We start from the raw sequence: 24,701 nt of genomic DNA, 5'->3' as shown, positions 1-24,701 counted from the left end.
CAACCCTAGCCACCATGTCCCTCCGCCCTCTGCTCCCCTTTCTTCCCTTCACCGCCCTCTTTTCCCAGGCTCCTCCTGCTCAAGATCACTGCCCTTCCCAACCCAGAACTTCTCCTGCCTTGATCATCACAGAATTTGAACAAGTTAAAAAAAAAAAAAAAAAAAAAAAAAGGGCCTTGGCTCAGGTCACTGCTAACTTGTGGGGGAAGCTCTGAAGGTCTCCTCTGGCTCAGCTGGAGGGGGATTCATTCCTCTTGGCCATTTATTGTTCTGCCCCGTTCCACTTAGCAGGCCAGCACAAGCTATCTGCTGCCACAAATGATCCAGCCCTCCCTGCAGCACACACACTGCATAAGGCTGGCCAGCCTATCTGCATCTTTGACTAGTCCTTTGAAAAGTGATGATGAGGGGGGGCCCCTGCCTCTTCTAGCAAATTGCTCCAGTGTGTCACAGTTGGAGGAGGAGTCCCATAAAGTCCCAAACTGAAATTCTCCTGTAATCCAGGAACGGTGGCTACTGCATGAATAATGCAGAAAGATTTTGAAATTGTAAAAAAAATACGTTGCAATATTGCAGTTCTCAGCACTTTCCATCTGATGACATCAAAACACCTAATTAAAACCAATTAATTTACACAATCTCCTATAAGGCAGGCAAGTATTATTATTATATCTTTTTTTGGATGGAGAAACTGAGGCACAGGATAATTATGTTCCTTATCCACTGTTTTTTTTTTTAAATCAGTGGAAAAACTCCCCTTGAGATCAAGCCTTAATTGATTGCCGTATTTGGCTTTGGGAAGGAATTTTCCCCCATGTCAGATTGGCAGAGACCAGAAGGTCAGACTGAATGATCACGATGGTTCCTTCTGACCTTGAAGTATGAGTCTGTTTATATAATTCAATCTGTTTCTTACAGAAATGCCTGTACAGAATACTTAATGTTGTGAATATCATTTTGTAACTTTTTTACTATCTGTAGTTCACATTAAAGGTTATAAATTTTGTTCTGTTTCTAAACTCTGGTACAAATCATAAACATTATTTTCAGTCTTGTAAATATTCCTTTAAACTATTGCCAGATTTTCAAGATTTTGGTACAAAATGCATAGTTGAATATTACTGAAGTGCCAGCAGAATATATTTAGCACTTCAAAGATGATAAACTGAAATGTCCCATACAGTAACACTATGTTGGGTTCATATTTCAAAGTGCTAAGTGTGGGGAGTGTATGGTGTGGAGTTGTAGTTTGTATATTGATACCTGATTCATAAACTTTTTGTTGATATCTTACATACTTAAAATCTGTTCTCAGTATTCATTTTATATTGTTTGCACCAACTGGAGTTATAACGTGACACGTATATTGTGGGATAGATACTTTTTACCTCTGTTGTCTGACCAAGCCATTCTGACTGTAGCTAGGCTATGGAAGCACACCTTCAGTATATCTTTTGTGAGACTTAGATTTTATTTACTGCTTCTAGGATGGACTATGTGGAATTCCCAAGATCTCAAGCGTCTTCTGAATTTCTCTTGCATCTTGATTCAGTATTTAAAAGCAAACGTGTTAGTATCTAGTCTTTAATCTATGTGCATGCAGACTGACTTGCGAGAGAAGAGAAATCAGAAAACTGACCTCATGGCCTGTTAGGCTGCCTCTCTTATTTGCTTGTCAATTCTCGTGTACCACTTTCTTCAGTGAGTTATAGCCATCTTCTGGCTTGGAAGGATGAAAGACAGATGTTGATTATTTACATACATGTGAGATGCTCAAATAATCCAGTGGCACTAGATCACTTAAGTAAGTATCTCCAATATCCAGGCTTCCTAATAGGTTTTGGACTCTTTTTAATTGAAAATGTGACTCCTTCCATCCTGACATTGAGTAATTATGTTCATGAAGCAGTGCTTATACAGGTATACTTTCTTGGGCAGCAAAATAAGTCACTTTTGCCCACCTCAGTCCCTTAAATTAAATCTGAACCCATAATTAAGATTTTTCTATTGTCCATTTTGTTCTAAAAGTGATTGCCCCCACAGCCATAGAAAGCCTATAGAATGAAACTATTTATTTTTTGTGGGAAAATAAATAGTGTATATTCAAATTCTGTTGCATACATCTCTTTCCCCTGCATAATGGATTCCTCTCCTGCTGAAGATAACTATTCCTAGAGTGCTAGCATGAACCCTGCTAACCTAATGTCAATCTGGGTGTTCTAAAATGCTGTGTAAACATATTCAGAATGTACCTTTATAATTTTCTTGCAGGCATACTATTGGGTCTGATTCAATTGTTCATGTTTTGTTCATGAGACCACTTGTGGTTTGTTCTAATTTGTTTTGCCCTAACCTGAGCAGTCAACTGTTACTTTCCTGAGATTCTACCATGTTAGTTTAAATAGTAGCGTTAAGCCATCTAATTTGTGATCTCCAATGCAATGCAAACCATTCCCATGAATTCTGCCTTGCTCATTGCAGGATTTTGTGCAATAAGTTTAAATGGAAGTATGTTTGAAATTCTTACATCTGGACTTTGGGCCATATGTACTGTGTTTTTTTTGTGATGTCATTCTTATTATTGTCTATTTAGTTAATGCTATATTTATGTTTTCTTCCTTGGACCTTCTGTGTATTCCCAGTGTGCTGATGAGCATGTTGATAGTGCTCAAAACAATTAGTGCCCACCAATTAAATTAAACATATTACAGAAATGATTCAAGAGCAATAGGGATTTGATTAACAGAGCTGAATATAAATAGCTTGGCTAGCCAATGATTTAATATTTGAAGGTTAAAGAAATTATTTAGAGTAGTGCAACTGTATATAGTTGGAAGGGTAAACAAAGGAAAACCTGACTGACAAGACAAAATTTCTTCATAGTCAAATCCATTTGACTTGCTTGAGACATTTAAAACTAGATTGGACAAAATATTAGGAGTAAATCAGTAAACTTGCCCTGAGAGGGAAGTCTCAGAGTGGTAGCCGTGATAGTCTGTAACTAAAAAAATGGAAAAAACAACAAATGGTTCTGTAGCACCATAGAGACTAACCAGAAAATATAGGTAGTATCATGAGCATTTGTGGGTCCTGTGAGTACAATGTTTGTTTATGCTATTATTAATCATCATGTCAATTATCAATAATATTAAATTATATATTTTCAGAAATGCAGACGGGCATTCTTATACAGCTCTTTGTCGATCACTTGTTCTGAATTTTGATGTAGTTTGGCTCTTTGGTTTGAAAAGGTTGCCAACCCCTGATCTATTGCCTCAGACATAAACATTTTGTCTTCACTTTCAAGACCCTTCACAGTCAGTGCCCAGCCTATCTGTGACCTCTCATTCACAAACCATCTGCTAATTGTAATTTAGGGCTTGGCTGTAGACAATGGATCATGTGATGCGTCCTGGATGGAAGCTAGAGGCATGTTGGTAAGAATAGCAGTCACTAGTTATCTGGTATAAGGTTATGTTTATGTGACTGTCATTTATTTGTACAGCAGTGTCCAAGAAGTGGATCTCTTGTATGGATTGGAAGCTTTAAGATACAATCAGATCTGCTCCAATCCCACAGAGACCAAGGGTAAATGGACAGACATCAGGAATACTAACATACATAAACCTGTTGGAGACATTTTAACCTCCCTTGATATTCAATAATGGATTTAAAAGTAAGCACCCAGATATAGAGGGAGACAGCGGAAGTGGAGTTCATTTACTAGTTCAATACTATCAGTTTAGGCTTAAATAAAGATTTTAACTGGTTAATGCACTACAAAAGCTATTTTCCTGTCTTTGATATTCTCATTTCCACATCAAATGCTATGAATGAAATTCATCCAGTCTGACTTAATTAGCTCCGTTAACAGTGGTCCTGCAATTGACAGTTAACTGCTTTTGCTGTTATATTTCCTGGATTCTGTAATTTCTACTCCAACTCATTTGAGGAAGTGGGTTTTACCCACGAAAGCGCGTGACTTAATAAATTTGTTAGTCTCTAAGATGCCACAGGACTGCTCATGGTATTCAGAGTTACAGGCTAACACGGCTATCCCTCTGAGACTTCTTAAAATACAATGAAAACTCATTACAAGATGTGTATCTCAGCCCACAGAAAAAATCTGTATGATACAATATTTGAGACATTTTAAGTGATCATATAATTAAAAACTACTGTAATACCATATGCAGAAGAGACAACATTGAGGTTACACAGGAAGTCTTAATACTGGTATTTCCTGACTTGAGCACTTCAACATAAAGTATCTGTATGCAATATTACTTAATATTTATTTAACAAAGACAGCTACTTGTACATTCATCCAGTCAGGTGAAACAACAGGAAAGAAAAATACCATAAGATGCAGGTCAATAAAGAAAACAAATGACTATATATTTCTAGAACTTCAAATGGAAATATGCCATGTTTAATCAAAGTCCCTATGATAAAAATAAATGGCCAGTGTCTGAGTGAAATATGTAAACAAATGTATTTCAAGAAAGGACTAATGCCTCAAGTATTAGATAAGACGATAAAAGGCTATTAGAATAATAAGAGAGGTATGGAATGCCTGGAATATGAAATTTTCTGTTTAAAAAAAAAAAAAAAAAAAAAGTCTACCCAGCTACCAAAATTTTCATTGTTTCACTGAGAGTATCAAAGATACCTTATTTAACCTGCACACCATATTAATTAGGCTCCATGCCTCCATAACAAATTCGTTTGTGCTATATTAGTGTTACACAATATAGAAGAGTTTTAGAAGCCCCAGTTTCGGTTGCTTTGTGTTCTTGCTCTCTCACAAATGCACAGATTATTCTTAAAATTTCCTCTGATCACCTCCGGTTTTCTTTTGAAGACTATTTGGAATCAACAGGATAATTCCTCCATGACAGTTTTAATGTATATCAAATTTTGAGTCTAAATCATTTTACAGCATTGTAAGTTAAGAAAGGAATACCTGAACTTTGAATATGTTATGTCACAACCTTAACACTGTACCCTGGCCACTCCCAAGAAAGCATACCAAAGTCTCAAGGATTCACACACCCACCCCGTAAACAGGTTTTTGCAGTAACTGACATTCTAGCCAAGAAGGCTTGTCTCAAGCAAACTTCTGGGCTAGTCATCACCACTTTTGAAGTTGCCTGAAGGGTTCAGATGTATGATGAACTCAGGGCACAAGGTTGAGGTGTGTGGGGGGGGTGCAGGAGTATTGTGGCAAGGGGCTGGGGATGTTGGGGTGCATGAGTTTGGGGATGTGGAGGTATGAGGGGCTAAAGGCAGGGGATTCAGGTGTATAATGCGCTCAGGGTTGGGGTGTGTGTGTGGGAGGGTGCAGGTGTGGTGTTATGCTGCAGTCAGATGTGGGCTGGACCCCAACTGGGGGCTTATTGGCTAGGTTTCATTTTTAAATAACGTAAAATATTATGAAACAAAATATAGGACTATGTAGCACTTTACATAGTCCTGTATTTTATTTCAGCTACCCTAGGCTAACACGGCTACATTTCTATCAGTAAAATATTATGTCCAGCACAAAAGGTTTCAACATTGTCTTTATTTATGGCAGGAGTGGGGAGCCTCTTTTGGGTCAGGCACCACTAACCCACAGAAAAAAACATCTCTAACCCCCCCCAACCCTCACTGATGTGGCCCCAATTGAAACACCTCACTCCCCTGGTGCTCCAGCCCATGGTGGGGGGGAGGGACAAGGAGGACTGAGGTTCAGTGCCTCAGGCCAGATTTACTCTTCTGGGGTTCCAGAGTTAATGGATTTTGTGGGCCCCCTAGGCTGAAGGGTAGGGCCAAAAATGAAGGGTTCAGTGTGCGGGACAGGGCTGCCAGTGAGTGGGATAGGGATGGGGATTCAGGATCAGGGTGGGAGGTGGAGTGCAGGAGCAGGCTGGGTGTAGGGTGTCTGGCCAGGGGGAGGGGCAGAAGCAAGGGGTAAGATGTGTGGCTATGGGGGGAGGGCAGGAGTAAGCTGGGAGTGTCGGGTCTTGGCGAAGGGCTGAATGAGCAGGCTGGGGATGCAGGGTTTTGGTGGGGGGTCCGTGAGAGGGTGGGGTCTGGGCATGATGAGGTGGGGGGCACTCACTTTCGTATCACGTTGCAGGCACTGTGTAACATGGCCTCCTGTTGCTCCCATTCACCGGATTCTGGCCAGTAGGAGCAAAGGGGAAGCCTCTAGGAAGTGTGGGTCTGCAAGGATCTTCCCCCAGGCGGGTGAAGGAAAATGGCAGCGCAGAGACACATTTTTGGCTTGTCTTGCTTCCCACACACCGGATCCAGTGGGGAGGCTTAGGACTTGCCCCTCCGCCAACACCTCCCCCTTCCCACAGGAAGCCGGCGCTGGCGTTCCAATCTTTATGGGGCCATAAGGCTGTAGTGCCAGAACTGGCTCCCTGCTGGGGTTGGGGGAGGCTGAGCTGGAGCTCCAAAAGAGCCATCTCTGGCTCCCTAGTGAACCATAGGTTGCCAACCCCTGCAATAGAGTAATTTAAAGAGAGTAAATATGGTCAAAATGATGATAGTGCCTGGTTTGCAGTAGCCAAACTGCTATAACACAGCATTATATGGAATAATTTTGTTGAAATAATGTAGAATGGCTTGGGAGTAGATGGAACCTTCATATTTGTGTAATGCAAATATATTGGGAAAACAATTTGTCACCTTTTGAACTTTTCTAAGTAGAGTTTTGTCTTTTTCAGGCCCAGATTGCCTTTCTTCAAGGGGAAAGGAAAGGACAAGAAAATCTGAAGAAGGATCTAGTGCGAAGAATCAAAATGCTAGAATATGCTCTTAAACAGGAAAGGTAAATCACTTTTAAGATACTAGAGAATTTTGTTTAAAAGTCTCATAACATTTTAAAAGACAAATATAATTTCCATAGTGGTTCTTCAGAGGAATTTTTTTCATAAATCTGGACCTTGAATTGGTAATTATGAACATAAGAATTGTCATACTGAATCAGTCTATATTTAGTCCAAAATCCCAACACGAATAGTGGACAGTATTCAAATGCTTTAGAAAAAGGTTAAAAGAAAAAATCCTGCATTAGACAGTTCAGAATAACATCTCTCAGGGCAAGTTTCTTTCTAGTTCCCAGAAGTTAGATATTGGTTAACCTTCATTTTTGAGATGAGGTGATGAGAATTGAAACTAGAATTCCAGGTGAGGTTGTACCTGTGATCTGTGAAGTGTCGTCATAATATTTTTGGAGATAAGAGTATTTGTTTCCTTAGTGATTTATTGAATCTAATATTAATAATAAAAATAAATAGTATTTGTGTACTATCTGGCTACTAAAGAATCCTAATAATTTTTCAATAAAAAGAATTAAACAGCTGAAAATGTAAATCTTAAATCTGTTTAAAGCCATAAGTGAAATAATAAATGCAGTTATTAAATTCTTTTTTATTGAAAAATGATTCAATAAGTCACTAAGGAAACAAATATTCTTATCTCAAAAGTATTGCTATTACACTTTACAAATCAGAGGTACACCCTCACCTAAAATTGTAGGTTCAATTCTAATCTAGTGACAGACAATTTTTGGCTAAATTGCATAAGTGTAGGAAAAATTTGTAATTACGTTGAAAGTGTCCTAAGTGCCAAAGTGTGCACGGGGGGAGGGGGGAGGAAAGGTCCATACAAATATTGCTGTGCAGTAATTTTAGCATGCTGGTTTGTTCTAGTCCTATTCTGGTGGCTGTTGTTTGGTTGGTCAGTAAAGCAAAGTTGTGACCCATAGGAAGAGAATTTGTGAGAGATTTTGATCATATTTTTCTGGAAATGTAAACCAGTGCAAGCAGGGTTTGTTCAAATTCTGTTGAAACAAATTTTCTCTATATGTAGTGTAGGTTCAGACTTGTTTCTATGTGCTTTGATTCTTCTAGAAGCCACTAATCACTCCAACTACCCCAAGAAATCAGTTGTATACAGTCAAGCATTCAAATACCACAGGATATACTACAAGGAGAAAGTCTGGGATATACACCTTAACATACTTTACCAAACAAAGATGCTCTGCCAGAGAAGTAGATCACATCAGCTCCCCAAATAACTTGTGAGAACCTGCTTTAGTATGGAAATAAAACCCTGTCCAACAATATACCCTTGGTTATTACCTTTCACCCCATAATGGAAGCCATCCCTGGTATCATTAAACAGTTACAACCTATCCGCAGTGGGGATCACATCCTGAAAAGAATCTTTTCTGAACAGTTCTCCTGGCCTGCAAATAAACACTCGGTCTCTCCAAGCTTCTTATCGGAAGCAAGCTCTTTGCAGCCCAGACTCTAATGCACACCAACTCTAATGCAAAACCTACGGATATGTCTGCATTGCTACAAGAATCAACACTCCCACCCTCACAACACACTTTACAATATCCATGGGTCCTGCCCGTGTCTATCATGACTTGTCGTGTACCTCATCCAGTGCACAAAATGCTCCAATAGCAACTATATAGTTGAAACCAAACAATCTCTATGCTCTCAAATGAACTCAAATAGAAAAGTGATGAAAGACAAAAACACCATGTCAGAACACTCTTCACAAAGTGGTTGTTCTAGCTGACCTCCCAGTCCTTGACCTCAAAGGAAATGTGCATAACACCTTTAAAAGACAGGCCTGAGAGTTAAAAGTCATAACTCTACTGGGCAGTGAAAATCCTAGACTGAGTAAAGACACTGGATTTATAATTTATTGCAACAATTTATAACCCACTAAACTTGCCTCCCCCCCAGCTTTTTCTCCTGGAGAGGTGTTAACTGGCCACTTCACCTAGAATGGTCCCTTGAGATGTATTAACTATTTGTGCTAAACAATCTGACACTCTTGAGTACATTTCCCAGATTTGAAGAAAAGCACCATGTGAACTCAAAAGCTTCTCTCTCAGCAACTGAAGTTGGTCTAATAAAAGAGATTCTCACCCATCTTTAGTGCTTAGTTTACACATGAGACATTACGGCAACAGAGCTGTGCTGATGCAGCTGTGCTGCTGTAAGATAGCCCATGTAGCTGCTCTGTACCCACGGGAGAGAGCTCTTCCATCAACATAATTAAGCCACCCCAATGAGCTGCAGTAGCTATGCAGCAGGAGAATGTCTCCTGCTGACATAAAGCTCTCCATACCAGTGCTTCCGTCCATTTAATTTATATTGGTCAGGGGGTAAGACACCCCTGAGTGACGTTAAGTTTTACTGACAAATGTGCTAGTGTGGACATAGCCTAAATATCAAACTAGGTATTCAATTAGTTTGATCTTGTATGACAATCCCGTTCTTTCTCCATTTTTAATCATTTTATTACAAATTCAGTGTTTCTGAATGATTTATGCTAACTGCTATTTACAGCAATCTTTGACTTAAAACCGCAATGTTCACTTGGGCAACAAAATGGCAAATGAATTTTAATGTTGATAAATGCAAAGTAATGCATATTGGAAAAAATAATCCCAACTGTACATAGAATATGATGGGGACTAATTTAGCTATAACCACTCAAGAGAGTGATCAGGGAGTCATTGTGGATCCTTCTATGAAAGCATCCACTCAGTGTGAAGTGGCAGTCAAAAAAGCAAATAGAATGTTAGGAATCATTTTAAAAGGTATTGAGAATAAGACAGAGAATATTTTATTGCCTCTATAAATCCATGGTACACTCACCTCTTGAATACTATGTACAAATGAGGTCGCCTTATCTAAAAAAAGATATATAGGCATTGGAAAAGGTTCAGAAAAGGGCAACGAAAATGATTAGGGGTTTGGAATGGGCGCCATGTGAAGAGAGATTAAAAAGACTGGGATTTTTCAGTTTAGAAAAGAGGAGACTATGCGGGGGGAGGAGGGGTTGGTTATGATTAAGGTCTATAAAACCATGACAAGTATGGAGAAAGCGAATAAGAAAAAGTTGTTTACTTGTTCCCATAATATAAGAACTAGGGGTCACCAGATGAAATTAATAGGTAGCAGGTTTAAAGCAAACAAAAGGAAATTTTTCTTAATGCAGCACACAGTCAGTCTGTGGAACTCCTTGCCAGAGGAGGTAGTGAAGACCAGGACTTTAACAGGGTTCAAGAAAGAACTAGATAAACTCATGGAGGTTAGGTCCATCAATATTTATTAGCCAAAATGGGTAAGAATGGTGTCTGTAGCCTGTTTGTCAGGGGCTAGAAATGGATAACAGGAGAGGCAACACTTGATTACCTGTTTCTGTTCACTCCCTCTGGGTCATTTGGCATTGGCCACTGTTAGAAGACAGGATACTGGGCTAGATGGACCTCTGGTCTGATTTCAGTATGACCGTTCTTAAATCAGTTGCTTAAGAAATAATCTTAGTTCCTGGAGGTCTCTCTACAGAAATTTTGTTTGGTATTTATAGGCAGGGCAGCATATTGAGCACAAGAAGCCCTGCTGTCATTCACAACAGTATTTTCCTAAATCAGCTCACAAGCCAGTTTAGCCAGCATTCAGTGAAGAGTTTGTGTTGATTACTCCTACTGAGCATCTGGGAGTCACAAAAAGGATAATCTGCAGGAGAGGAGAGGAACTCTTCTCCTGGCCAACTGTGATGAAGGCAGGAAAAAACAAGATTGGGGAGAAGAGGAAAAAAAATCAGGTAATTAAGAGAAAAAGGGAAGATTGCTTCATTCCTCCCCTATCTCCAAATGTACCAAATCTTTACCAAGCAAATAACCAAACATATTAGTTGTGGACCATTGTGTAAAATAGTGATCCACAGAAGGGTGCATTGGCAGCATGTAATGACAAATGGGAGTGATCCTGGTTTCTCAATATGTTGACCTGAATCAAGACTCTGTATACTCAGTGCTCAGTTTTATTTTTTTAAATTGTTGAAAAGGATTAACTTAATTTCTGACCAATGTCACTGTTCTGCAATTAATAACTCTTTCATGATGTGTTAATTCACTTTCGTAGAGTGTAAAACTTTTCCAGTATGGAGAAAAGTGTTTTTGATTCTATTCCCTGGTAAAGAGATTAGTCAATTTTAATATTAGGACATTTCTGTCAAGGATTCTTTAATATAATATATACGAAAAATACATTTAAAGGGAGAGAGCTGATCAAATAATTTGAACGCTCTTATGCATTTGATGGTTCAAAAGCAATTTTGCTGTAATTTTGCAACCTTCCAGCAGATTGCAGTATAAGTCTTTGTTCACACTTTAAGGTTGTTTTATTACTTTTTTAATAGTAATGGTGCTCAGTTACTTGTTTAAATTATTATCCCTGCAGTTTAAAGAGCTAACTATAAACATGTTTCCATCTTAAATATATGCCCGACAATTAATAATCTCTGTTACTCATTTCTCTTTCTAGAGTGTTTTCACCAAACAAGTTACTCGTAGACCATTTCTCTAGATATGTTGTTTGTTTGTTTTTTAAATGGTGTGTCTGGTTGGAGTAAGACTGGCACCATTTCCCCTGGCCAGGATATATCCCAGTGCTGTTCCTGGCAGTCTGTTTTGTTTACGTCTATTGGTCTGGCGACTCCTCTTAGTACTTCTATGGACGTTTGGCAGGCACTCTCAATACAGCTGGATCAGATACTTCAGGTCTACACACTGAAATATTTCCAAGAAATAATGGTATTTCTTGATTAGAAATCAAACTGGTTTCTTTCTATGAATTAGTCTGAGAGTAGTGAGAGTCTTCCACATAGGGAATTTAAATTGAGAGTTGACATTTTTTAAATGTAACGAAGTTTGTTATTCCCAACTATTGAGATGTTGGGCAGCCATATTGAATAGCAAATGTTGATTACTTGCACAGCTGATTGCAGTTCATGATAAAGAAAAGTGAGGAAAAGAACAAAGCAAGGCAATAAATAAACTAATGAAGTGAGAAAGCAAGAGCAGTTGTAGTGATCTGCTTATCTTATTAACTAACTAAGCCAGTCTATTTAGTAACATAGCTTTGCAGTCTAAAAATATCTTCCTTCCAAATGACTTTCAAGGCTGGTTGCAGCTAGAAAATAGATTTGATAACATGTCTGTTCAAGACAGTTACTTTCATATCATTTTACTTTTCAGTCTCTGCATACTGCTGTTTTCATACAAATAATTCTTTTCAGAAATTAATATTAATAGATGTTAATAGTTCAATAACTTACATAATATCTAAACTGTCATTTTCATATGAAGATAATGTAGTATATCTTAATGTAATTTCTTACCTTTCAAACTTTAGGGTATGCCTTTGACCAGTTTTCATAATGATCACATAGGAAACCATTTATCTGTTGCACAAACACAAATATAAGTAGCTGCAGTGCATAATTTTACATGTAGTGTAATATAGTTGGAGCACCCAGTTTTAGTGTTAAAAATGTAGTTCAGTTGGAGCTAGTCAGAGATGAATTACAGGATATAATTTTGAGTGAACTGAGAAATTTAGTGAACATACTGTAATAGGAGGAAATATTAAAATCCATTGATGGAGAAAGAGTGCAGGGAAAAGTAAAAGATTAAAGAAAGTTCAGCTAACTATAGTCTCTCTGAAAATAAAAAATTCAAAGGAAATAAGTGGTCCAGGTGAATCAATAAGTATTAAAACTTCTGGGCTTGAAAAGAAATGCCACTGGGATTGAAGAAGGGGAGAGGAAACCAAATTAGAAGGAGTTTTAACACATGGGGGAAAGATGAGTCATGAAGAAAATTAATTAATTACCTTGATGTGAAAGGAATCAGAAAACATTTTAAGAGTATACTGGGATTGGAGGAAGAACCTGTCCAATAAAATAGATCCATTAATGAACGAAGATATTAATTATTTTAATAATTTGAAAATTCCTCCATCTACATAATACAGAGGCAGCAGTGGAGGATGGTAGCTGGCTCCTCAGGAGTAGAGCTGCAGTCAGGAGCCAGCAGTTGCTTCATGCTCCTGCCTCTATTTCAGAGGCAGCAACACAGGGCAGCAGCTGGTGAACACCGGGAGCCGGGGGAGCTGGCTCCTACCCTGCACTGCAGGTGCTTGTAATGCTGAAATTTTAAGAGGTTACATGGTTACTCAGTTACCTGCTTTTTAACCTCCCTGATGTAAACCCTTGAGGAATGAGAAGTGTAAGATGTTTTTAAATTGACATATAGGTATATCCGTGGTAGAAGCACAGTACCAGTATTGGAACTCGAATGTACTAAAGTGCATGGGTGCAGCTACACTGGCAAAACTATTCCCTCCCTGAGATAAAGAAGTTATACTGTTACATGTGCTGTTTTGCCAATATGGCTGTATGTACGCTACAGATTTCTGATGATACAGCTGGAATCACATGACCTAATGCCAGCAGCAATCTGTAGGGTAAACATAAGTCGGGCAGGGGACAGCGGGAGCTGGAGTGCCAGTATGGAGGGAGGAGGAAGAGAGGAGCCCAGAGCCCCAGGGGCCAGATCCACTCTTGCTATAGACAGTAGAGATACTTGGCAGTTGAGTGATAGTGGGAGAAAACACCGAAGCAGTCTTATCCTAGAAGAAGCATATGTCCATGAAAAATAAAAATATTCTCTGTAAATATATTTATTCTTTTGTTCTTGATATGTATTGTGTTTTTGATCATGTAACTATTTACTTACTAATACATTCCTGTGAGTGAAAGCTCTAGAGATTGATTTGTGGAGAAAAATAGGGATATAGCTTGTTTATAGTTCTGCTGAAATAAATGGGTCACAGGTTTTTATGGTATGAGGAGGGCAGGGAGAATGGAAAAGTATCTTTCTAAAATAAGGACCGATGGTACCTATGCATCTGCAAGCTTCCTTTACATGCGTTAATCGAGTTCCTCTTATCTTTTCTTTTTCAGAGCTAAATACCACAAATTAAAATATGGCACAGAATTGAACCAGGGAGATATGAAGCCTCCAAACTATGATTCTGGTAAGAATTTAAGAATAAGGGAAATATGGTATAACATTCTCCTGCAATTTTAGCTACAGATTTAGTGGATACAAAGAGGATAATAAAGATGGCTTAGTGTTGCTTAAGACTAATGTTGGCCAATGCAGTTTGTTACACAGATATTATAGGTATAGTTTGTTTCTTTAGTATCTGTAACTAGGCCATCAAATAAGTTGAAGGTATATAGATGCTGCAGAATATATCTAATCTCTCCTCTTCATGACAGGGATGTTAAATTTTGATTAATTGGCTAATCGAATAGTCGATGCAATTTACATCGACTATTTGATTAGTTGATAAGGGCGCCTCCGCCTTTGAAGTGTAGCAACAGCCCCAGAGCTGTTGCTCCTTTTCAAAGTCAAAAGCACTGTGGGGAGCACAGGGCCAACAGGGGACTCAAGCAGCCTCCCACTAGCCCTGTGTTCATCGCCACATTTCAAAGCAGCAGCGCTGCATGGAGCCCAGGGTCAGCAAGGGAGTCCCCAGCTGACCCCATGCTCCATGTGGCGCTGCCGCTTGGAAACACTGTGTGCAGCCTGGTGCTGCAGTGTTTCAAAGCAGCCGACCCCAGGCTCTACGCAGCGCTGCTGCTTTGAAACGCCATATCCTCTCTTCCCCCCCTCCCCACTTGCTGCCTCTTTCTGATAGAGGTAATGAAAGGGTGTGGGGGGGTACTAGTCAACTAGTTGTTCACATCCCTACTTCACATCAGTATTTGAGAAAGTTCTGAAGAACAGAAAGACATGGAAAACACACCTGGAGAATCTTATATTGGAAGAATAGAAGAGTTTTGAATTAACAATAGAAGTGTAATACAGTTACAATGAATTCAAAATGCTTAAAAAATGAGTAGTCCTGTGACACCTTAGGGCATGTCTACACAGCACGGCTAATGCTGAAATAGCTTATTTTGGCTTTTTGTGCTGTCTACACAGTAGGAAGTCCGAGAGACAGCACTCTCCCTCTGACTCCTTTACCCTCGTAACATGAGGGTTACAGGAGTTGGAGTAGGAAGTCATTCAGCTTGACATTATTTTGACATTATTTTGAAATAGCCCGCTTCTACATGATAGGCAGTTATGTTATTTCGGAATAACATCCGTTATTATGAAATAACATTGCTGTGTTGACGTACTTTTAGAGACTAACAAAAATATATAGTAGCTAGCAGCTCATACAACTGCACATACTCTAATGTGATTTATGCAATTAAGTGCCTGCAATGCCCCTCTGCTATGCATATTGGCCAAACCGGACAGTCTCTGAGAGAGATTAAATGGACTCAAATCAGATATCAGAAATGATAACACACAAATGTGTAGAGGAACATTTTAACCTGTCTGGTCAAAATGAGTAGTACATCATTTTCTGATTTGTAATCTTTGTAGAATTCCAAAAAAAATTGAAACACATATGTATTAGGGGTAAAGTAAAGTTGTAGGTACATAATATGGAATGTTATAAAATTACAGTGACAATTGGAAGATCATTATATAACAAATAACGAATGCATGTTTGTAACTGTTTGACGATTAAGCTTCTTTTCATAAAGAGAAAGGGAGTGACTTTGTCCCAAAACAGGAGGAATTGGAATTCTTTTTGTTGTCATCAGCAAAATAAATCTTACCAAAAGGGCTTTTTTCTCAGGATCCAGATTATGCAACAAGTGCATAATAAGCAGAAAACATTCCACAGCTTTATTCCCCCATACATTCAGAAAAAAAAGACTATATGAAAATCCTTTTAGTGAACCTCACCCCCCTCCTTCTCTATTCACTGGAAGGAGATAGTCCTGGTTAACTGAGTCATAAGCAAATGTTTAATTCAACAATACCCTTGTCACCTTCCCAAACGATGCAAAATACACTGAAGCACAGATTGAGGCATCTTATTTCTCAACTGTTAGAAAATGATGCCACTCAGCTCTTGGAGGGGATATTAAAATTAATCAACTAATCAAATAGCCAATGGCATTTCCATCGACTGTTCAATTAGTCAATAAGGGCTGCTTCCACTTTGAAATGTAGCAAGAGCCTGCTAAGCAGTTGCTGCATTTCAAAAGAGAAAGTGCTGTGCAGAGCCCCAGCAAGGGCACTTGTGCATTTCAAAGACTGAAATACTGCATGGCGGCTGGAGCCAGCTGGGGACTCGGACTCCCCCACTGGCCCCAGGCTCCATGCGGCACTTACACCTTTGAAATGCACAAGAGCCCCAGCAGGGACTCTACTTTTCAAAGGTGGAATGGCGCCGCTGTGCCCCTGCCACAGAGTTGGAGCTGGGGGTAACTGACTTTTAAGCTGGCTCCCCCAGCACTCCTTCCTCTCCTCCCCCCCCGCCCCCCCCCCGCCCCGACTCCATTGCTGCCTCTTTTTGATAGAGACAACAAGGTGGCGGGGGAAGCGACTAGTCGACTAGTGTGTCAACTACCCGATAAGCTTTTGCTTATCAGATAGTTAATAAGTCACTTACATCCTTAGTGCCCAGACTGGAGGAATACTCAATTCTTTTACATCCTACATATAGCTGCTTAAAAGAATGGAGGTTCTTGCACCATATGTGATTCAAAGCTGTTTTTTCCATATGCTTTCAGCTTGGAGATTGCTGTTTTATTTCTAATCCATGTGAGTTGTACTTGCTTTACTGCACATATACATCCATGCACTAGGGATGTAAGCGAATAGCCGACGGGGGTAGTAGGGACCGGGCATTAGCAGGGTGTAGGGAAAAGCAGGGGGTACGGGTTCATTGACTAGTTGATTAAACTACATTTAACATCTCTACCATGCACATCTGCATACCTCTCTTGGACCAAGTCAGAAGGAATATTGAGGCTTATTTGCAGTGATATTTCCTTTTTATCTCCTCTGTGGTACCTTGGAAGTTGTAATAATTCTGGTTTTAATTCTCCTAATCAAGAGAGTCAGTTCTTATCTGACATTTGCAGTAGAGTCTCTTTTGTGCCATTTTGCCAGCAGTCCAACTTCCTTCAGTCTCCTTCCTGAAGGATAATGGATTTGTCCTCAGTTTCTCTCTGAAATGTCTGTACTTCAACATGAATATTGACAATCTCCAGGTTTCTGGTATCGAGAGGAGTTTGTGTACACATACTTCCATCTTGATACATACAAGTCTCTTAGCTTTTGATAGCTGTGCAATGGATCCACCTGTGTTCAGACGTTTTCAGAAAATAAATGGCTAAATGACTGATTATTTCTTATTGCTACTCCTGACTAGTCTTTTAGATTCAAAGGCACAATAATAGTATTTAACATTCATATGGCAGTTTTCTATGTATTTATTTGTACTACAGGCTGACAGGGAAGCACATTTGTTTATGCCATAATAGTTTTATCAGGGTAAATTTATAACTTAGTTGTGATTTTTAAATAAAAGATTAATTTAAATTCTGAACTATGCTGAACTATTAAAACAACCATGGCCAGAGGAAAACTGACTATTGTCCAAACAAAAATAGCTAAATCTTTTGTTCCTGACACACACAGTCATTATAATATGGCTGAACTTTAAGTTGTTTGTAAGTAGGCTTGACTCAGAGATATATCCATGATCAAATCTCAGATATTGGTTGGGTAAGCTATAAGCATTGATATCACGTGTCAAATGCAATGGGAGATAATGACATTTTGGTAATTTTTTTGTAAGAACCTAATTATCCTTAAAATATGTGATCACTCCAGTAAACACAAGTACAGAATTCCAGATACATGCATGTGACTGAATCCTTCTGAAGAAAAGGAGTTGGAATCAGTGGCGAGATGGGTTTCGTATTGGGAAATAATGGCGATATGAAGGAGATGCTGATAACAAGTATAACTTGTTCTCAAAATACAGTAGTATGCTGATGACAATCTTTACAGTGTGTTCTCATAGGTGACTCTGCAGAACTGCACTCATTTAATGATCTTTAAGAGTAATGAAATCTTTTCCAGATGAAGGGAATGACACAGAGGTTCAGCCCCAACAAAATAGTCAACTAATATGGAAACAAGGGCGACAGCTCCTGAGACAGTAAGTGTCAACGATTAAACAAGGAAGCTAGATAAAAATAGGTTTGGAGGATGAATGTGTCACTGCGCTTTTCTTGAAGATTTCCATGAGACTTTTCTCTTTGGTGAAAAGAGTGGCAGACTTTTTTTCTTTTGATTGCTCGGACTTTACCAAAGTTAGAAAAGTTTTGGTAAGTTGCAGAATGGGAAAAATAAGAAGTGGGAGAGGGCAAACTACTCATCGCTCTTCCTTTTATTGAGTTTGGTGGCACAACGGGGAAAATGGAGAAAAATAGTGGGAGGGGTATTAATATTTGATTTAAGAAAATTCATAGAGATCTAATTATAAATTTGAAAACCTTTTCACAAAATTCTTTCAATATTTTTAATGGAAACACATGACAGTTTTGTCTTCTAGCTTCCAGTTCAAAAGGAATAGAACGCCATTGTCTGTGTTGTAGTTTTCAGTTCTTGTTGTATTGAACTTTCTGGAGCCAGAGTTGGCTTCATATAATAAACTTTCTTCCTGCTATTTATTGTGATTGTTGCTATAAATTTAAAATAATAGTAGTGAGATTATAGTCTCTCTTTTCTCTCCTCCCTCCCCCATAAACTCCACACCCTGTTCTGAGTCAGGTTCAGTCAGTCAGGTTCCAGTGATTTTTCAGGTCTTGTTGCAAAGCTACCTTGTGTTTCTGTACTTTCTCAGGAAAGACTGAGTGAGCAGAATTGTTTAGCAAAAAAGTCTGATTTTTTTTAAAAGGCCTTACATTTTTAACAATGGATCATTTTATTGAATGAATTATTTAATATACTGTATGTGTATCTGTAGTTTCAGATGGGCATATTTTACATAAATATAAATCAATATTTTCTTGACTACAACTCAGTTTGAGAACATAGGTATCCCATTATGTCTTTCTCTGGATTTTAGCTAAAGAAGACAGTAGTGTGTTATACCTGATTCAACATCATACATTATAAAATTTATGCTTAAATTAAATACCAACTTCGTATTACACAAGTAACTTATTGGACAGCATAAGAGCAAGCACTCGCTTCCCCTGCCCCCTCCGACTGGCAGCAAAGAGGGTGTAATTGTTATACAGTGAACCCTCGTTTATCGCGGTAGATAGGTTCCAAACCCGACCGCGATAGCTGAAAATCCGCGAAGTAGGGACACCATATTTACGTATTTATTTAACATGTATATTCAGACTTTTAAAAGTTTTAAAACTTTTAAATCCGCGATATATTTCTTTTATAATATATACATACGTAATGAAAAAAGTCCGCGAAGTCGTGAATCCGCGATGGTCGAACCGCGAAGTAGCGAGGGCTCACTGTAAATGCAAGGAGTGAAACAAATGCCTTAGAATAGTGATAGAAATGTAGCTGTGTTAGTCTGGGGTAGCTGAAGCAAAATGCAGGACAATGTAGCACTTTAAAGTGCTACATTGTCCTGCATTTTACAAATGCCTTAGTTTGTCATAGTAAGTGTGTTCCTAAGATGATGTAACACATGACACTTTATATCCTCAGAGACCTTTGTATTCTTGACTAGTTATTCCTCACAACATCCCGTAAGGTCCAAACATTAATTCTGCTCAACAGATGTGGAAGGAAACTGAAAGATTGATTCACCCAGTACCATGGAGCACATTACTGACCGAGCCAGTTCAGTTTAGAACTTGTATTCCAGTTCCAGGCTCAGTTTACTAGACTGCATTTTCACCTCTTGAGCCAAATACATATTCCGCAGGAATATTTAAGACTAATAAAATGATTTTGTAAGGCCAGATCTTTACAAAATACATTACATTGTTAAATCATATGTTTTGTCCTAATATAGCTACAGTAATAGAATGGGAATTTGATATACTAGGCATTTACAGGCTTTGTTTAATGGTCATTAAGGGACAAAATTTGTTTTACTTTCTTAAGGTTTTGGTTTAGATTTCCACGAATTTCTCTTGAATAATAAAACAGTTATTATGCTAATGTAACTGACATTTTATGAATAAATTGCAGCTATTTTAAGTGAAAGACCTTTTCTATCTATTTTGGTAAATGTGATGAATAACGTATTGTATAAACATTGACTACTAGGCTCTTTGATTTTCTCAGTGACTGTAGAGGCTGGTACTGCAAGAGACGATCCCCTCTGCAGCTGGTACAAGATAATTTATTAGCATGTTTCATTAGAACAGTACCATGTTTTGCTAAGCCTTGCACTGAAGATGGGTTTTAGGAAAAAGTGTTTATGTATTGATTTAAATAATTATGAGGTTATATTATTGAGATCTGCATGAAAGACTAGCATGAGTTCTGTTCACACAGGTATCTTCAGGAGGTGGGTTACACTGACACTATACTGGATGTGAAGTCAAAACGAGTGCGAGCATTGTTAGGCCTCTCAAATGATGCATCAGACAGGGAAAATGACAAAAATCAAGAATCAATGGTAAATGGTACTGAGGTTGAGATTAAAGAAAACGCTATGATTGGGTAAGTGCCTAAAAAAACCAAATATTCTCTTTGTGTATAATTGCAACTTATTATAAATCTAGTTTATGTTCATTTGAAATCTTTTATACTTTTTAGTCTTCAAACTGACTAAATTTTAGCCAATTCTATTTAAAAATGTTAAAGGAGGAATATGGAAGCCAGGCTTCTCTAGGTGTTTTGCTTGTTTATGAGAATCTTAATTATATTTCAGTTGGAAAGTTACATTAGGAAATGAAACCTGATTTGTAATTTTTTAAATGCTTAAGGAAAAATACAACAATCATGTATTAGGTCATGTGGGGAGGACACATTGAAATTTAAGAAGGTGAAGCTTTATAACAATTAAAATAAACAGCCAGGATTTTAGATTGAAATCAGAGTTTATGTTCTCCAGCATAATTTTTCATGTTTTGCCTATTTTGTAAATTTCAGTTATCCATGGAAATATATTTCAGTGATTTTAGTGCATATACTGATATTTATCAACATTTACCGATATAAATCAAATCCTTTCAAGCTTATTTGTTTTGTATGCAAAATATCATTTTGCTGAAAGAGTTGTAAAAACACTTTTTTACCACACTTAAAATAGTTAATATCAGAAGTATGCTTTAGGTGTTCAGCAAAATTATTCTTTTGTTCTTGACTGTAATATTGTAGCTTTGAAGAGCTTACACTAATAAAAAGGATACTGAGGGGTACATCTATACTGCACTGCTATTTTGAAATAAGCTATTCTGGAATAGTTATTCAGAAATAGCTTATTTTGAAATAGCATGCCTCAGTTGCAGGGATGCCTCAAAATTAGTCCAAGGCAGGCTTCCCTAATGTAGACATGCCATCTCTGTTTAGAGCCCCAGGAGGTCCCAAGGAGGAATAACTTAAAATGGCACTAGTGAGGGGCTATTTTGAAATAGAAGCAGTGGCACGTCTACACACCACCTTTTTTTGCAATAGGTGTTATTTCTCATAGAATGAGGTTTACAGATTTCGGAATAAATTGCCTTTATTTCAAAATGATTTCGAATGGCTGTGTAGAAGCACACATTGTTATTTCAAAATAACGCTAGTTATCTCAAAATAATGGTGCAGTGTAGACGCACCCTGAGTTTTGTTTAAAAAGGAACGTTTGAGCTCTGTACTCCCATAGCTAGTACTAACACCAAGAAGCAGTAGAGCTTTTTTTAATCTAGGATTGGCCTCTTGTTTCACAAGCAGGTGTGATTTAAATGTAGCAGGGGTAGTGTCTTTTTCTTCTGAAATATAACTGCTTTATGTGGCACCTAATCTCCACAGTGAATTCTCAGTAATCCCAGCCAGTGGATAGTTATAGTTGGCATCAGGTGTGTGTGCAGAAAAGCTACTTAATTAACTCCTTTTCATTATATAATTAAAATTATGTTGTTAAATGAGGAATTGGGCCATATGAAGGGACCCCTACCCTTTAAATTATTTTGGGCTTCTAAATAGGTAAGCCTTGCCCTGAGAAGTGCATCTCTGGTAAGGGCTGCTGCTGCCAGAGCACCTTTTAAAGTCAGCTTTCTTAGTCTGAGATAGTAATCTAATAGAATTGACTGTTTGTTGTAGAACACTAATACTGGGATTAGCAGGTATATTATTCTCCCTTTCAAATGTTTATTTTCTCTATTTCTCTCTCACTCTCTCGTATGACAGTTGTGTACTCATTTTTGTTCCAGTTTTGAAGAAATAGTGAGTTCTGACTATATATGTTTCTCTCGGGTTGAGAGGTGTGTATGGTTTGAGGTCAAGTGTTAGTTAAGCTCCAGTCTCCCTCTTTTTTGTTTTACTTGAAATTAGTGGAGTGTCATTTTCTGTTAGTTGGCATGAAAGATGGCTTCTAATAGAGAGACGTATGCATATTGGAATGAATGATGGAGCTGAGCTAGTACATTTAAAGATAGTTGTTAGGAAGATTGTCAGCAGAGGAGATAGGCAGTCTTGGAGTTGGTGACAGCAGCTACTTTGTGTTGTCTCCTTCAGCAACTCAGTTTTACTTTTTGAGAGCTATGCATATAGTGGGTCTGCTGCTGTTCTTTACAAGCTTTGATCTTATAGTGCTAGGTCTGTTTTGAATAACGTTAGAGACACATGGTGTGAAATAATATCTTTTATTGGATCAACTTCTGTTGGTAAAAGAGACAACTTTCCAGGTAACCCAACTACTAACTCTGTGTAGCTCTAAAGCTTTTCTCCTTCACCTTTAGTATCTGGGACCAGCACAGCTACAACAGCACGTGCATAAGATTAACATTTGCGTTTTCAGATTCTTATTTGCTGTGTGTGTTTAGTGATCCAATTTATTTTTTGTTCTATAACACTTGCTGTTGCAGGATTATGTTATTGCATGCGCAGTCTGAGAAGCTGTGATAGTTTCATGTCATTTGTAATGCAGAGGGTCACTAACTCGTAAGAAGAGTTTAGGTGGGTGTGTGGGGCATGACAAATATTTATGGTTCAGGACTTGTGTGATCCCTCAAGTTACGTGACTTCTCTGAGTTTGTTTCCTTATTGTTTGAATCTTCAAATTACTGCATTTGTGGATGTGAACTCAGACAGCTAGTTCACTCGTGGCAGTGAAGGAGGTCAGGGTTTTATCAAAGAATTGAGAAGAATTCTTACATGATAGAGGATAGGACAGGCTACCTATGTAGTGAACGTTTTGGATTGTTGGGTACATTTTCATAGAAGGTAAACTATAATCTCATATGTTTAAGCACAGGAGGTATTCTACGTGTCTGTCCCTTTATTTCAGTACTGACAGATTGCATGGCCTGTCTGCTCACTTGGCTTCCTCAACCTCTGGAAGAGCACCAGTGCTGCGTACGTGATTGAGATTAAAGGCACACATAATGAGCTGAGTCCTAGTCAGAATACTTGTACAGCTTTCAGAGATTTCTCAGTCTCAGTACCCAAGCAAGTCAGCCTCTAAAAATATTTCTGTTTGTAATTAAAAACCTGCAGCTGACCTCTGGCAGCTGATTTGGGCCAAGGGGTTCCCGCTTTTTATTTTTGTGTAGATGTTTGGGCTGGAACTTGAATTCTAAGACCTTAAGGGGTGGGAGGATTCCAAGCTCTAATATCCACACCACAATTAAGCACCCCCTTAACATGAGTCATCTCGCACACGCCAGTTGCGAGTGTCCAGGGGCAGGTCTACACTACAAGGACAGGTCAATCTAGGCTATACAATTTGATTTACATTAGTAGTGTAGCTCAAATCAGCCTATCTTAGATCTAGTTACTGCGAAGTCCACACTGGGCGGGAGGGGGGATTGACAGAAGAAACTTTCCTGTCAACTATAGGGATGTGAGCAATTGTTTAATTTATCATTTTTGCTTTTTAAAAGTAAACCTGCTTAAAAGGAAATCTGAATGTAATGTAAAATATGTTGAGGTCTAAACTTAAAACATTCTCTTAAAACATTTAAATAAAAAAAAAACCCTGAATCCAAGAGCCTCTATCAAAAACTGAATTAAAGGCTGGTTTTCTATAAAAAGAAAGATGTTTTCCTACCACTTGTAGCTTTGGAGGTCAAGTTTTTATTAATATGGCACAAGAAATCAGCCTAAATAACTCATTTTCAAGAGTCTTAGGCAAGAAAGAACTTATGCTCCAATCATTTTCTCATAAACATAATTGAAAACTTTCCCAGGCTGACCAGAAATAATCAGTTTAATTCATTGACTGGAATTATCCCCTCTATTTATTACCATGTGTATCGTTTAGATGTAAATGTGAAATGTGTTAGTTTTATATATACAAAACATTTAATGTTGTTCTTGTTAATCAAAAAAATTATATGTTTTGTGGGTTTAAATTTCCATTAACGTACTAATGGAGCTTGATATGAATCATGACCAAAAAGTTAATTATCTAATAAAGAAAAAGAACAGGTTGGACAAACACCTGTCAGGTATTGATTAGGTTTACTTGGCTCTGCTTCAGCACATTGAGTTGGTCTTGGTGACCTGCCATGGTTTCTTCCAGCTCTACATTTGAGAGTCTGTTTATAAGCAATATACGATTCACCGTTTTCTACTGTACTGAAAATGTACAATTTAATATAAATCTGATGATATTAACTAATCTGTATAATTGCTTAAATAAATAGATCTTCCAAATAGCAAAATTAGATTTCAAATCTAGGCGAAAAACTCTGTTTTACAGTATGCTAAGTGTGTGTGTGTGTGTGTGTGTGTGTGTGTGTGTGTGTGTGTGTGTGTATATATATAT

General features: G+C 38.2%; 1 protein-coding gene across 3 annotated transcripts in view; it reads left to right on the top strand.

Moving 5' to 3' along the window:
• Nucleotides 1-24,701, top strand: part of STRN (striatin) — an 88,351-nt gene that overhangs the window by 13,530 nt on the left and 50,120 nt on the right. For all 3 annotated transcript variants that reach the window (XM_075924958.1, XM_075924957.1, XM_075924956.1), the window contains exons 2-5: nucleotides 6,720-6,823; nucleotides 13,837-13,910; nucleotides 17,882-17,960; nucleotides 20,279-20,446. In XM_075924958.1, coding sequence (XP_075781073.1) covers nucleotides 6,720-6,823; nucleotides 13,837-13,910; nucleotides 17,882-17,960; nucleotides 20,279-20,446 — 425 coding nt within the window. The remainder of the gene's footprint in view (nucleotides 1-6,719; nucleotides 6,824-13,836; nucleotides 13,911-17,881; nucleotides 17,961-20,278; nucleotides 20,447-24,701) is intronic.

Source organism: Pelodiscus sinensis, chromosome 3 (assembly GCF_049634645.1).
Source record: "Pelodiscus sinensis isolate JC-2024 chromosome 3, ASM4963464v1, whole genome shotgun sequence".
NCBI classification, from domain to species: Eukaryota; Metazoa; Chordata; order Testudines; family Trionychidae; genus Pelodiscus; species Pelodiscus sinensis.
The sequence above is the reverse complement of the archived record's forward strand: the minus strand, read 5'-3'. Positions and strand labels throughout refer to the sequence as shown.